This window comes from Metopolophium dirhodum, chromosome 5, assembly GCF_019925205.1.
Source record: "Metopolophium dirhodum isolate CAU chromosome 5, ASM1992520v1, whole genome shotgun sequence".
Taxonomy (NCBI): domain Eukaryota; kingdom Metazoa; phylum Arthropoda; class Insecta; order Hemiptera; family Aphididae; genus Metopolophium; species Metopolophium dirhodum.
The window spans coordinates 30,918,630-30,931,650 of NC_083564.1; the positions used below are offsets into that span (position 1 = coordinate 30,918,630).

The 13,021-nt window shown below is 26.9% G+C and overlaps 1 protein-coding gene across 1 annotated transcript; it reads right to left on the reverse strand.

Moving 5' to 3' along the window:
• Positions 1-4,936: 4,936 nt before the first annotated feature.
• Positions 4,937-8,649, reverse strand: LOC132944343 (uncharacterized). Its single transcript, XM_061013634.1, has 3 exons — positions 8,493-8,649; positions 6,441-6,562; positions 4,937-5,393 (listed from the first exon to the last, which is right to left on the reverse strand). Exons 1-3 carry the CDS (start codon positions 8,502-8,504, stop codon positions 5,129-5,131), a joined length of 399 nt encoding a protein of 132 aa, XP_060869617.1. The 5' UTR covers positions 8,505-8,649; the 3' UTR covers positions 4,937-5,128.
• Positions 8,650-13,021: the final 4,372 nt, after the last annotated feature.

Consider the following 13,021-nt stretch of genomic DNA (forward strand, 5'->3'; position numbering starts at 1 on the left):
ATAGACATTCTAATACATTCTCCCGCCAGTGCCAATAGACAAAGTGTTTGAGAAGTTATATTTTTTTGGTACCTAATTAATTTACAATATGAATTATTATAAGGTACCTATGTAGGTACTTGTCCAAAACTCGACTACCTGCAAATCATTGGTTTTTATGGTAGCCTTACGAAGTTCACGATTTTCGGTGTTTTACGCACCCGTACAACGCTTAAAGTTTACCGAGCTTAAGTATTACAAATTAATTTTTTTTTTAATCTAGGTAAATCAACGTTTTAAAATTGATGATGCAAAAATAATTCTGACACCCCACCCATGGTGGTTTTACTTAACAAGTCGATGGATGTTTTTGATTTTAATTGTTCGAGCAAGCGCAGTGTGGTATACCGGGTACATATGAAAATACCAAAAATTTCAATTAGTTATAATACATATAACTTAAAAATAAGACTGACCACCAAGTTCAGACTTCCCTGTCGTTTTCAGTTAAAAACTAATGATTTCCGGCAATTATTTTTTGCAATATCGTTCTTAATTCGTTGTTACTTGTAATATATACATATGCCTATTTTAAAAATATTATTCGTGGGTAATTGAAACGTCTAAAATATATTATCATATACAAATACGATAATAAACAAATAATAATAATTCAACTTAACCGGCTACGGTATTAATAATATTTAATAATATCAATATACATATAGTATACAATATCCTAGACTGACAAAATCGTCTCCACTTAAAATCGTTTTAAATTTAAAATTTAATAATTATTTTGTAGTTACATATTTAAAAAAAATTTAAAACAAGGTTTCACGTAAATAGGTAAATATATAAATTAATTTATTCACAATATTATCATCAAATATACTTAGTAATATCATAGGCTGACTGACCATTTTCGATCAGGATTGTTTTTCTTATACAATGATATTATATCATTGAATTCAAATTTAACACCATCCGTTACAGTGACCTGTTTGTAAACTTCTGTACAGCAGAGCGACACCCACTTGTCCACCTTTTTAGATTCTGAGCGAAGCGATGAATGTATTGATTTTACAATGATGTGTTTTTTTTTTTTGTTTTTTTTCTCGGTAATTTGTCACGGTATTTATTTATAAGCATTTAAAGTTCAAATATTGACAAAATACAGAAAAATCACGAAAAATATCAAATTATTTTGAGTTGAGAATTCATAAAAATTTTTCTTTTTCAATCTAAGATTCGAAAATGTAATACTAGAATATCCATAAGTTTACCTACCTATATCAAAAAAAAAATGTCTACAAGGAAGTCAAATTAAATTTGTATGATCGTTTGAACTTCATATTTTTACAACATTTGATATTCACTCGATTTCTCATGTAACGATTTTCTTATTTTGTTGTATTTAAAAAAACGTATGACTGTAGATACTTGAAAATTTCACTGAATGATAAGCTCAATTTTTATTTATAAGCATTTAAGTTCAAATTTTGACAACATTTATCAAATTTATAATTTATTAATTATTTTGTAGTTAAAAATACATAAAATGTTTAACTTTTATGGCTTAGGATTGAAAATTTAAAACAAGGCTCCACGTAAATATGTTATATATAAATTACTTTATTCACAATAATATCATCAAATATACTTGGTAATATCATAGGCTGACTGACCGTTTTCCCTCAGAATCGTTTTTCTTATACAATGATATTATATCATTGAATTCAAATTTCACACCATCCATTACAATGACCCACTTGTAACCTACTGTACAGCAGAGCGACACCCACTTGTCCACCTTTTTTTTTTATGAAGGTAGAGATTCTTATGATAAATATTCTATTAAATTATCAAATTTTAGATTTATAAAAAAATTTTAGAAGGTAAAAATATTTTTCTAAGTCAAGTATCTAGTTTATATTTTAGAATTTTTTAAAATATTAATATTTTTTAAGTTAATTAATTTGGAACGTAACAAACTTTTTTCAAAATATTATTTACACAAATCTGTTTTTAATATACATCTTAAGTTTAAATTAGAATAAAATTCATTGAATTCTCGAAAATGTTCAAATTATTTTTCAGTTAGAAATTCATAAAAGTTTATCTTTCCATAGCTAACATAAGAAATTTTATTAGAAGATTCCTCACAAATTTTTCTTCCTTAAACAAAAAAAAGTTTATCGGAATGTAACATTCATTTTTTATGATCGTTAGGTTAGGAATTTAACATTTTCATGATATTGAATTTAATTAACGAATTTTTATTCATCGATATTTGATATTTTGTTGTAATTTAGAAACGAATAACTCAAAACACTCAAAGTGTTCACAGGTAAAATTTTCAATTTATTTTGACACATTTTGAGCTAATTATAGCCATGAGAATTTTTTTAAATATAATTTATTTATGAGTTAGAAATTCATAGGCACGGAGAAAAACAAAAAAAAAAAGGAAAGGAAAACCAGGAGTTTTTACGCAAAATCGGTTTTTGGTGTAATTCTAAAACGAATGACCTACATGCAATTTTCACTGGTTGTTTATATTAGCGTTATCTATACACATAAATTTTCAAAAAATATTGATTTGTTTTTAACTGTTTCCGGACATTTTCAGTTTCCAAATTTTTATCTTTTTTATTTGAATGTCAATAAAATTTTTTTTGTTGAGTAAAAAAGCTTGAAAATGTAATACAAAATCTAATATATTGTTACTTTAGCAGTTGAATTTGTGTGTGTTATTTAAGTCTTCAACATCCTAACTCTAGTTATTACACTTGAATTATTTTGTTTTTTTTTCGTTTTTTTCTTACATAATTATTCCGATATCATAATTGTTATTTTAATTATTGCTATAATAATTTATTCAAACGATTATAATATAATTATTATTATATGAAATTTAATTTGTAATAATTGTTACATATTTGTATACAATATATTCTAATGTACACTAAATTGAATAACATTTGATTTAATTTTGATTTTTTTTCTTATATACCTAGTTATTGTTTATTCCGATATCGTAATAATTAGTATTTTTTATCATACCCAAATAGTTGGATAATTCAAGTAATACTCACTGCTTATTGAACCTAACCTAACCTAACCTAATACGGCTTATTGAAGCGGTTTACAGCAAAACTACCTATAATAAAAATTGTAGAGAAGAATTTTTCTAACAATCGTAAGAAGCACGATCTATGATATTTTAATTAATTAGTTAAATAATTAATTGATCAAGAGTAAGAAGATAACTTGTTAATTTACCATGCAATATATTAGACGATTGGAATACGATATCAAAAATCGAATTCCTTACGTCTGTTAAAATAGTTCTTCGCTACTTTTTTTATAATAGGTAGTTTTGTTGTAAACCGCTTCAATAAGCCGTATTACTTGAAGATCAAAAGTATAGTTTTTATTTGTATAAAATTCGGATACGAAGAGGGCGCACTATAGTAGACAAAATATAGCATAAAAACATGGTTTCGCAATTCCAGTAATACGGCTTATTTAAGCGGTTTACAGCGAAACTACCTGTTACAAAAATTGCAGAGAAGAATTTTTATTAACAATCGTAAGAAGCCCGATTTTTTATATTTTTATTAATTAGTTGAATAACTAATCGATAAGAAGTTAAAAACCGTGTTAATTTACCATGTGATATTGGACGATAGGAATACGATATCAAAAATCGGATTCCTTACGATTGTTAAAAAAGTTCTCCTCTAAAATTTTTATAATAGGTAGTTTTATTGTAAACCGCTACAATAAGCCATATTACTTGGAAGAACAAAAGTATAGTTTTTATTAGTATAAAATTCGGATACGAATACAAAATATAAAACCGAACAAAATTAAATAATATTTGTTACGAAATATAATAGGTAATATTATATAATATTATTATTATATTATAATAATCATTTTCTTATCTGGGTTATTTATAAACTACTAGCTGAGTTTAAGTATAAAAAATGTCTACAGCCCAACTTTAGCCGGACGGCCGCAGACCAAGACAGACGATTAATTTTAATAGGTATATAATAAAAAATAATAATAATTTTAATAGGTATAAAATAAAAATAATAATGTATGACAACAATCTTATTAGAAAATGTCCCAACTATAACTAAAGCTACTTCATTAGTAGTTGCAGCATTGTAACAGCCTTTGTGTCCATTAGCAGGTTTTCTATCAGCGTGAATAACCTAACCTGACAATTAGTATTATTTTGACTTGGTTCATAGTGCCAATGTTATTTTTATAATCAATTGTGGGATTATATGCTAGACCAGATAATTTCTTAATTTTCCATTTGCGTAAATTATATTTTAGTCGGAAACCCTAAAGTTTCTTGGTGTTTGATTGCATTGTACTTTGTTATAGCTTTCTTAACTTGGTTGATTCGAGTTTTATTTGTATATCTAGCACGGCGACGCTTCTTACTTTTTTTATTATTAACTATACTTTTGTGTTTCGACCCAACTGGCTCGGGTAGTGACGACTAAACGGCGGACAGCGTCGCCAACTCCTAGCCAGTCGCGACACCGGAAGACTACCTGACTACCGCATATATAACAAGTCATGAACACCAGATAAAACCTTTTTGTGTGCCCCGCCAAACTATCTTAAATCATGCTCCATTCATGGCCAATTATCCTACCTCAGGTTGGAAGATGAGATAATACTACCTACCACCTGTAAGTCACCTCGAGTTAAATTAATTAAAGTTCACCTTGGTCACCTAAGTATGCACCGAATACTTTGGATCGTGGACAACATGGAACAGCACAGCAGTCGGCCGCATATACAAATGGTATGAAGATGAGCAGCTGTAAGTGCAACTATGATAATTGATACGGACCACTCAGTCCTGTCTTGTGCTTTAATGAATAGCTTAAATGTATGGCCAAAACAGGCGTAAGAAAAACATATGTTATGTAAAATATAGCATTTTTATATTTAAAATAACATTATTACATTTTCATACATTTTTGTACAAGTTAAAATGATTTCTACAATATAATTGCTTAAAATTGCATTCTTCGTAAACAAAATAATTCACAACAATTTTATTCAAAATACTAAATATATATACATTTTACAATTTAACTACTTATATCAAATCTTATTGTTTTTTTTTTGAACATCTACTTATACACTTCAGACATGCATCAGTATTCTCTCCCGAAATACAAGATAGTGTACACTTTGCAGCACACGCTGCAGTACGGATTATTGTTCCTGGGGTTTTGGTAGGGTTGGGCTTTTCGATCCCCTGGCTTCCACCACCAGAAGTTTTGATTTTGGATTTTAGTCCAAAAACCCCTATTTCGCTGGGATCTGATGTGGATGTATCAACGTTTACATTTCCGCTTTCAAATCTGTCCTGTCTATTTATTATATTTTTACAAGAAGATCAATTATTATTTTCTATAAGGTATATGGACATTAATTACTATTACAATAGAATTTACAATATCTCAATAATTATAAGCACAATTTGGGAAGGGGGATTGGGGGGGGGGGGGGCTAAGGGAAAAAATGCCCCATTTTATCTAACCCTGGGGAATACAAACACATGTAAACTATACCTAATACAGGCATGAGTAATTTTATTTTTAATAGCAGAATTGAATTGAACATTATAAACCAATAAAATAGTGTTTTTTTAGAATCGATTATTTTGATATTAATTATGTATAAGGGATATCTCGTATATTTATTTCGTATTCTATATTGTATACGCTTATATGTATTTTTTTTTTTTTTTTTTTAATTCTATACCTATGATCTATTAATTACATTAATGATACTGTTAGTCGTCTAAATATTCACTAATTGACTACAAATCATTATCTACATATCACTTGATCTATACTCGATAAAATATAATTAAGAATAGTATGTATTTTACTTGTTCAATAAATTATTGTTTATTGAGAGTAGAGAATGTGCTTATGGTGATGATTTCTAACATCTACTCTAACTTAAGTTACTATTTCACATCCAGAACACAACCGTGTATCGAGTGAACTACAGCATATTACAACTGCACGTCACTTATACGTATACAGTTATAGAGTCGGTGTGTAGCGAAGTATTTTGGGCGCACAGGCTATTATTGTTTGTTCCCAACCCCCCAAAAAAAGAAAAACATTTTTTTAATATGATATAAAATATAAAGAATTAAATTCTTTTTAATTAATAATTGTTAGTTATTTTGCGATTTATAGACAATAATGTGAGTTCAATAAGTGATATATATATATAATATAGGTAGAATTAAAAATAACGAAAATATAGTGTATAAAATAAGTAGTAAGTAGTAGTAAGTAATACTTTGGTGTATGAATAGGAGAATAAACATTATATAAATGTACGGATATAAAGCAGATATTTTATAAAAATGTCGTGTACTTTGAAGCAGTCCTACTTACTTCCCAAGTCCTTGGCCGCTGCCGTGCTCTAAGTCATGATTTTGGTCTCCATTTTGCGATTCAGAAATGTTTTCCGGTGCACCCATTGAGTAACTGACAAAGGCAATTGCCAATATTATTGACTAGAAGAGAGAGAAAAATGCATTTATATCACAAATTTATTAGTCTATAAATATAGTCAATAGTTGTACTTATACGTTATGAAATATATTATAGTAAATTATTTAAATCACATAATAGGTGTACTGGTGTACTGATATCTATATAGGTACGTATTTAGAGTAGGTATATAATTCAGCGACATCAGTTTATACGTTGCTTACTCAAAATATTTAAGTAAATGAAAATAAATCACTGTTTACCAATACCAAACATCATAAACGAGGTGGCTATACTTTTTAAATAATTAGAGCGAAAAAACCATTTCCGCATTGATAAAAACCAAAATGATTGTAATATTCAAATAAAAACAATAATATTATTGTATTATCCTTAGGGCCTTGTCGACTGTCTTTAAAAAATTTCCTTGGAGTTTATTTTTCTGAAAAACACGGTTGGTCTTCGTAATCTACTTCGAGACATTATTTCCGCTCTCTCGGCGAGTTGGGACATCATATCCGCATCCACGTTCATAATATTAAGCGCTTTTCCGATAAATCACATTTGCCTCTCTTTTTTATCGATCTAAAAAAAAAGTCATCAACAACTTGGACTTATAAAAAATTAAACTCCCATGGCACACCAAAGTAATTGTCGTAAAACCTTATCCAGCCAAAAAACCACCTCAATACCAAATATCTTATGGGCAGTCTATCTTATGAGCACACACAGAGTTACTGTAATCACGATCCACGATGTTTTTTTAATATTTTTAAACTAATATTTTAACAATGTGTGAGGAGCCTTGCATTATATTTTCAAGACTTTTGACGCAACGAATAAAATTGTATTGATATTTATATTAAGTTATTATTATTGTTATTGTAGAGTGATGAGTAGTGTTTGTACCTATTGACTATTTTTTTTAAATTAATAATATTTGTAAAATGTAGGTAAGTATGAAGTATAAGGAATAGTAATCAATATCAAATATTATATATAATATAATAAATATTGTATTTTTGGACGTACAACAAAAATTCAAAATTATACAAGGTAAGTACCTAAATTATTGTGTATAAATAATGAACATAGACCTAGTAGTGCACATACCATATATAAATTCATTGCATATATGTTTTTGCTACTTATTTATAATTAGTTATAGACAATCTTCTATAAAAGTCCTTGATACCTATATGACTAAACATATTAAAATTAAAAACGAAAAAGCTTCTTATTATACTTATTATATTATAAGTCGCCCAGAATATGGTGTAGTCGGTATTATTTTTAGTTTTAAGGATTTTAAACGAATAAAATACGCTAATTAGTAATTTTCAATAATCAATATTGAATATCAATCAGATAAAAATGTATAAAAGCCGAAAATAAGTACTGCACACTTTTAAATTTGCTGCTGCACATTTAATATTAGCTACTGCACAATGTGTGTGCTACTGCATACAATTTTAGGCCCTGCGGTGAGGACACATATTTAATGGTTTCACAAAATAACAATATAGACAGAAATACAGAATGTTAAGTGAAAAGTGTACGTTCGGGATAATATAATTCTAGGATCGTACACAAAAAAAATAATTCAATATAAAAATAAAAAAATAGTAAAAACCTATTTGGTGATAGGTCAGGTTAATAATATTGTAAAGTATACAATAATTATTTAAATAGAAAATATTCAAATATACCATAATATATTTGTGTATTATTAAAATGTATGATTATTGATTCATTAAAATTACTATCGATGAACGAGAATGTGTCATATCATTAATATTTTGAATATAGCACTCAGGTTTTTTCACTAATAATCGTATAGGTACAGGCTTGGTTGCTTGGTACTAGTATGGTTAGGAATTTAGGAGTACCTACATATTACACTTCGCCTATAACTACAAAATTTTTTAGGTAGGTTAACATTTTAATAATTACCAGACGGTTCATGTTGATTGTTGATTAGTGAACGTGAAGTGTTTTTTGCAAGACGAGTTTATCGGACGATGGAATACTGTCAGTAATCTTCAGGTTGCTACTGTGATCGTTCGTCGGACGTGCTGTCTTATATACTTTAAGTCGACGGACTGGATTTTCCCAAGAACGAGTATAATATGGATAATATATTGCGTATCATGATTTAATGACTGACCTATGAACATAATATAGATTAGCTGCAACTGATAACTCTAAAAGGTTATGATCATTTGAAAATCCATGTTTTTGATAGACTGTACCTAAATTATTATTTCTTATTAATTATTAGGGATACAAATTGGGAAAATTTGGTGTCATTTGTAATTTCCGTAAAAAAACTGGGATTTTCCGGAGAAATCGTAAAATTTCATGAAAAAAACATTTTTTTCCTATAGAATTGAAAAAGAAGATTTACCCTTACTATAGTAAGTTATAGCTTTTTGACCCAACAAATAACATTTTATTGACATTTATAAATAAAATTGAAAATTGAAAATGTCCGTTAACAGCTCAAAACGAGTATTTAAAAAATGTTATCGTTCCGCTCAGAAACTAAAAAATTAAAATTATCAAGTACCTACTTATTGGTTGAAAACATTAATAGTTATATAATACAGTTAAATACATTGATATACAAATGGAAATGACAATGACAGGTTTGTTTATACATATATTTTTTTAACTGAGTTTTTTTTATACCTACTTAGATTATTTTAATTTTTAAGCGTAAATGCAACTTTTGAACTTTCCAAAAATTCTGTGAAATTTTCCGAAACCTTCAGTTTTTTTGGAAATGTTTTATTTTAATATTCATCAAATTTTCCATATTTTCCAAAAGTTTTGAAAAACAATGTTTTTTCCGAATTTTTCCGGCATTTTGATCCTTACTAATTATTACTAAGTATCCTTACTAGGTATTATAATTACGGTTATAAATAAATATTTATATCAAATACGAATAGATAAGAAAATTAATGATATAAATAATGTTCTTGATATATGAATCACCGAAAATAATTCACCCAGATCACTCATAATTTATTGTGTTTATTTATAATGTTAGGAATATTTAAATATCTCACTTTTCATTTTGTCGTGTATACTATAATATAGAATAAAATGTTGCATACAAAAATTGTAGTACAAAATATCAACAAGGCATTATTTTATCATGTAAAATTGACCGTTCTAGCTGTATACGAATTTGCGATTCGTATGATTCTTAATAATTATTATAAACACGTAATTTTCTAAGGTGTTTAAAAATTCGTAAACCACCGGTGGCACTACCGGAAAATAACGTAACCTAACCTAACAGAACAAAAAATTGATACTATAGTATAAAAATTATATTGATGATAAATTGATAATTTAAGAAATATTCCAAATGTTCCATAAGCACAAATTAGCAAGGCTGGGCATTAACCAGTTAAAAAGTTAAAGTTTACTTAAAAAGGTAATTTTATTTTAACTTTTTAACTTATCTAGTTACTTTTGGCTTTTCATTAACTTAAGTGTTAACTTACTAAATTTTTTTCTTAATTAACGTGAAATTAACGAGTTAATTTTTCATTTTAAGAAGTAAGTTAAGTTAATTTATTTTGTTTTTAATTTTATAATATTTCACTATTTCAGTCTATTTCGTTTTCATTTCAAAAAATATGTATCGTAAATTGTTTAATTTTAAAAATTTATATCATTCGAATCTAAATTAAAAATCGATTTTGGTTTTTGGTGTAACTCTTAAACAAATAAACGTATATACATGAAATTTTCACTGGTTAGTATTAGTTTGTATTTGCATTTTCTATACACGATACAATTTTCAAAATAATTTGATTTGTTCTGAACTGTTTAGGAATATTTTCTGTTTCCAATTTTATAAGTCTTTTTTTCTATGAATGTCAATAAAACTTGATTTATTGGGTAAAATAGCTTGACAATTTAATACAAGGCTCCTACTATATTGTTACAATGATATTTGAAAAATATTAAAAATCCTTAGTCACAGTTTTTATTTGTAAGCATTTAAAGTTCAAATTTTTCAAAAGCTAATTTAACTCTAGGTTAACTCAGTTAAGTTAAAAGTAAATACACACTTTTTGTTAACTTTTTATTAAGTTAAAAAAAAGTTAACTTGTTTATACAACGCTAGCGTATTTAATTTTTTTCTAACCCAAAACTAAATTATAGGATATAGTGTTAATACTTCATATAGTATTTCCATATAAGTTAGATTCGAATGATATAAATTTTTAAAATTAAACAATTTACGATACATATTTTTTGACATAAAAACGGAATAGACTGAAATAGTGAAATATTATATAATTAAAAACAAAATAAATTAACTTAACTTACTTCTTAAAATGAAAAATTAACTCGTTAATTTCACGTTAATTAAAATGTGAATTTACTTTTTATAAAATGTAAAGGTAAGATGATTACCTCGCTTTAAAATAATTATATTATAATAAAAAAGCGTATGTCATTTCCTAGATAATCATCTCATCTTTAAATTTTATAAGAAGTCAATTCTCACTAATTTTTAAACTACGGATTACGGAGATAACAAATGTCGGTGTAACGCACTCTTATGAGTAATGAAAAATGTTATTAATATATTATATTATCTACATGAATGACGTATCATTATTGTGGAAAAACATGATTTATCAGTTACCCACTAAGGTCTTATAATATCTATGCTTAGTAGTGGGTTTTTTTTGTGATTAATATATGATAAGTTAAATCTAAACAATCAATTATCAAAATACATATATTGGCATCAATTGGAAAATTTGTTTTGTATTAGCATTCTACTCATTCATATATAAACATATACAACTACAATTTTTTCTCGTAATTTATTATTCGTATTTTCATTAAAATCGATTTTGGTTTTTGGTGCGACTCTAAAACAAATGACCGTAGGTACATTAAATTTTGACTGAATGCTTATATTAGCATTTTCTATACACCATAACATTTTCCAAGTATTTTGACTTATTTTGAGCTGTTTACGGACATTTTCAGTTTCCATTTTATTTTAGTTTTTTTTTCTATAAATATCAATAAAATGTTATTTGTTGGTTAAAAAAGCTTGAAAATTTAATAGAAGGCTCCTAGGTTATTTTTTTAAAGGCAGATGAAAAAAATTAAAAATCCTTTGTCACAGTTTTTATTTATAAGCATTTAAAGTTCAAATTTTGACAAAATACTGAAAAATCACGAAAATTAGCAAATTATTTTGAGTTGAGAATTCATAAAAATTTTTCTTTTTAAATCTAAAATTTTAATATGTAACATAAGATTACTCATAAGTTTGTTACCTTTATCAAAAAAAAAAATGTCTACAAGAAACTTAAATTAAATGTTTATGAGCGTCTGAAATTTATATTTTTACAACATTTGATATTCACTCGATTTCTCATGTAACAATTTTCTTATTTTATTTTAATTAATAAACGAATGACTGTAGATACTTGAAAATTTCACTGAATGTTTATTTTAGCATTTTCTATACACTATAAAATTTTGAAAATATTTTGACTCTTTTTGAGCTGTTTACGTACATTGTCATTGAATTCAAATTTAACTAATACAGATTACAGTGACTTACTCAATGACTAGGTACACTCAACTCCAGCTACAGTCCAGAGCTACAGGAGTTACCTACTTCCCCATTTTTGTTTAATTCTCTGTGTATCGTTAATACATTTTATATTTTTAATTTTTTTATATTCATTTTCATTATTTTGATAAAGTGTCATAAAAGTTTTTTTCAGCTGTTTTGTTCTTTTTCAGTTGTTTCATTATTAATGTATACGTTAAGAATTTTATATAATTGCCGTGTTTGCGAACATAATGGTGTGTGCCATAAATTTATTTTACGTATTAGTTTTAGTGATATTGAGAAAAATGAAAAAATAATATGTTTAATAACCTTGATTATCCAAAGGTTAAATTAATTGACGTATTGTTAACTATAACTCAAGAAACTTGATATTTATTTATTTACAAAATTGTTTACTATTTAAAACTATTTAATGGTTTTCCTTGAGTTGTATTCATATTTTACTATTTATATTTATATAATGAACTTTAATTAATTTAACTCGAGGTGACTTACAGGTGGTAGGTAGTATTATCTCATCTTCCAACCTGAGTAGATAATTGGCCATGAATGGAGTATGATTTAAGATAGTTTGGCGGGGCGCACAAAAAGGTTTTATCTGGTGTTCATGACTTGATATTTATACGGTAGTCAGGTAGTCTGCCGGTGTCGCGACTGGCTAGGAGTTGGCGACGCTGTCCGCCGTTTAGTCGTCACTACCCGAGCCAGTTGGGTCGAAACACAAAAGTATAGTTAATAATGAAAATAATAATAAAAAAAGTAAGAAGCTTCGCCGTGCTAGATATACAAATAAAACTCGAATCAACCAAGTTAAGAAAACTATTTAAAATATTTATTTCATTAAACAAGGATA

What these genes read in the sequence shown, in the direction of transcription:
- LOC132944343 (XM_061013634.1), bottom strand. An exon ending in AGCGGCCAAGGACTTGGGAA is followed by an intron (nt 5,394 to 6,440) that starts GTAAGTAGGACT and finishes TATAATAAATAG; the next exon opens with ACAGGACAGATTTGAAAGCG.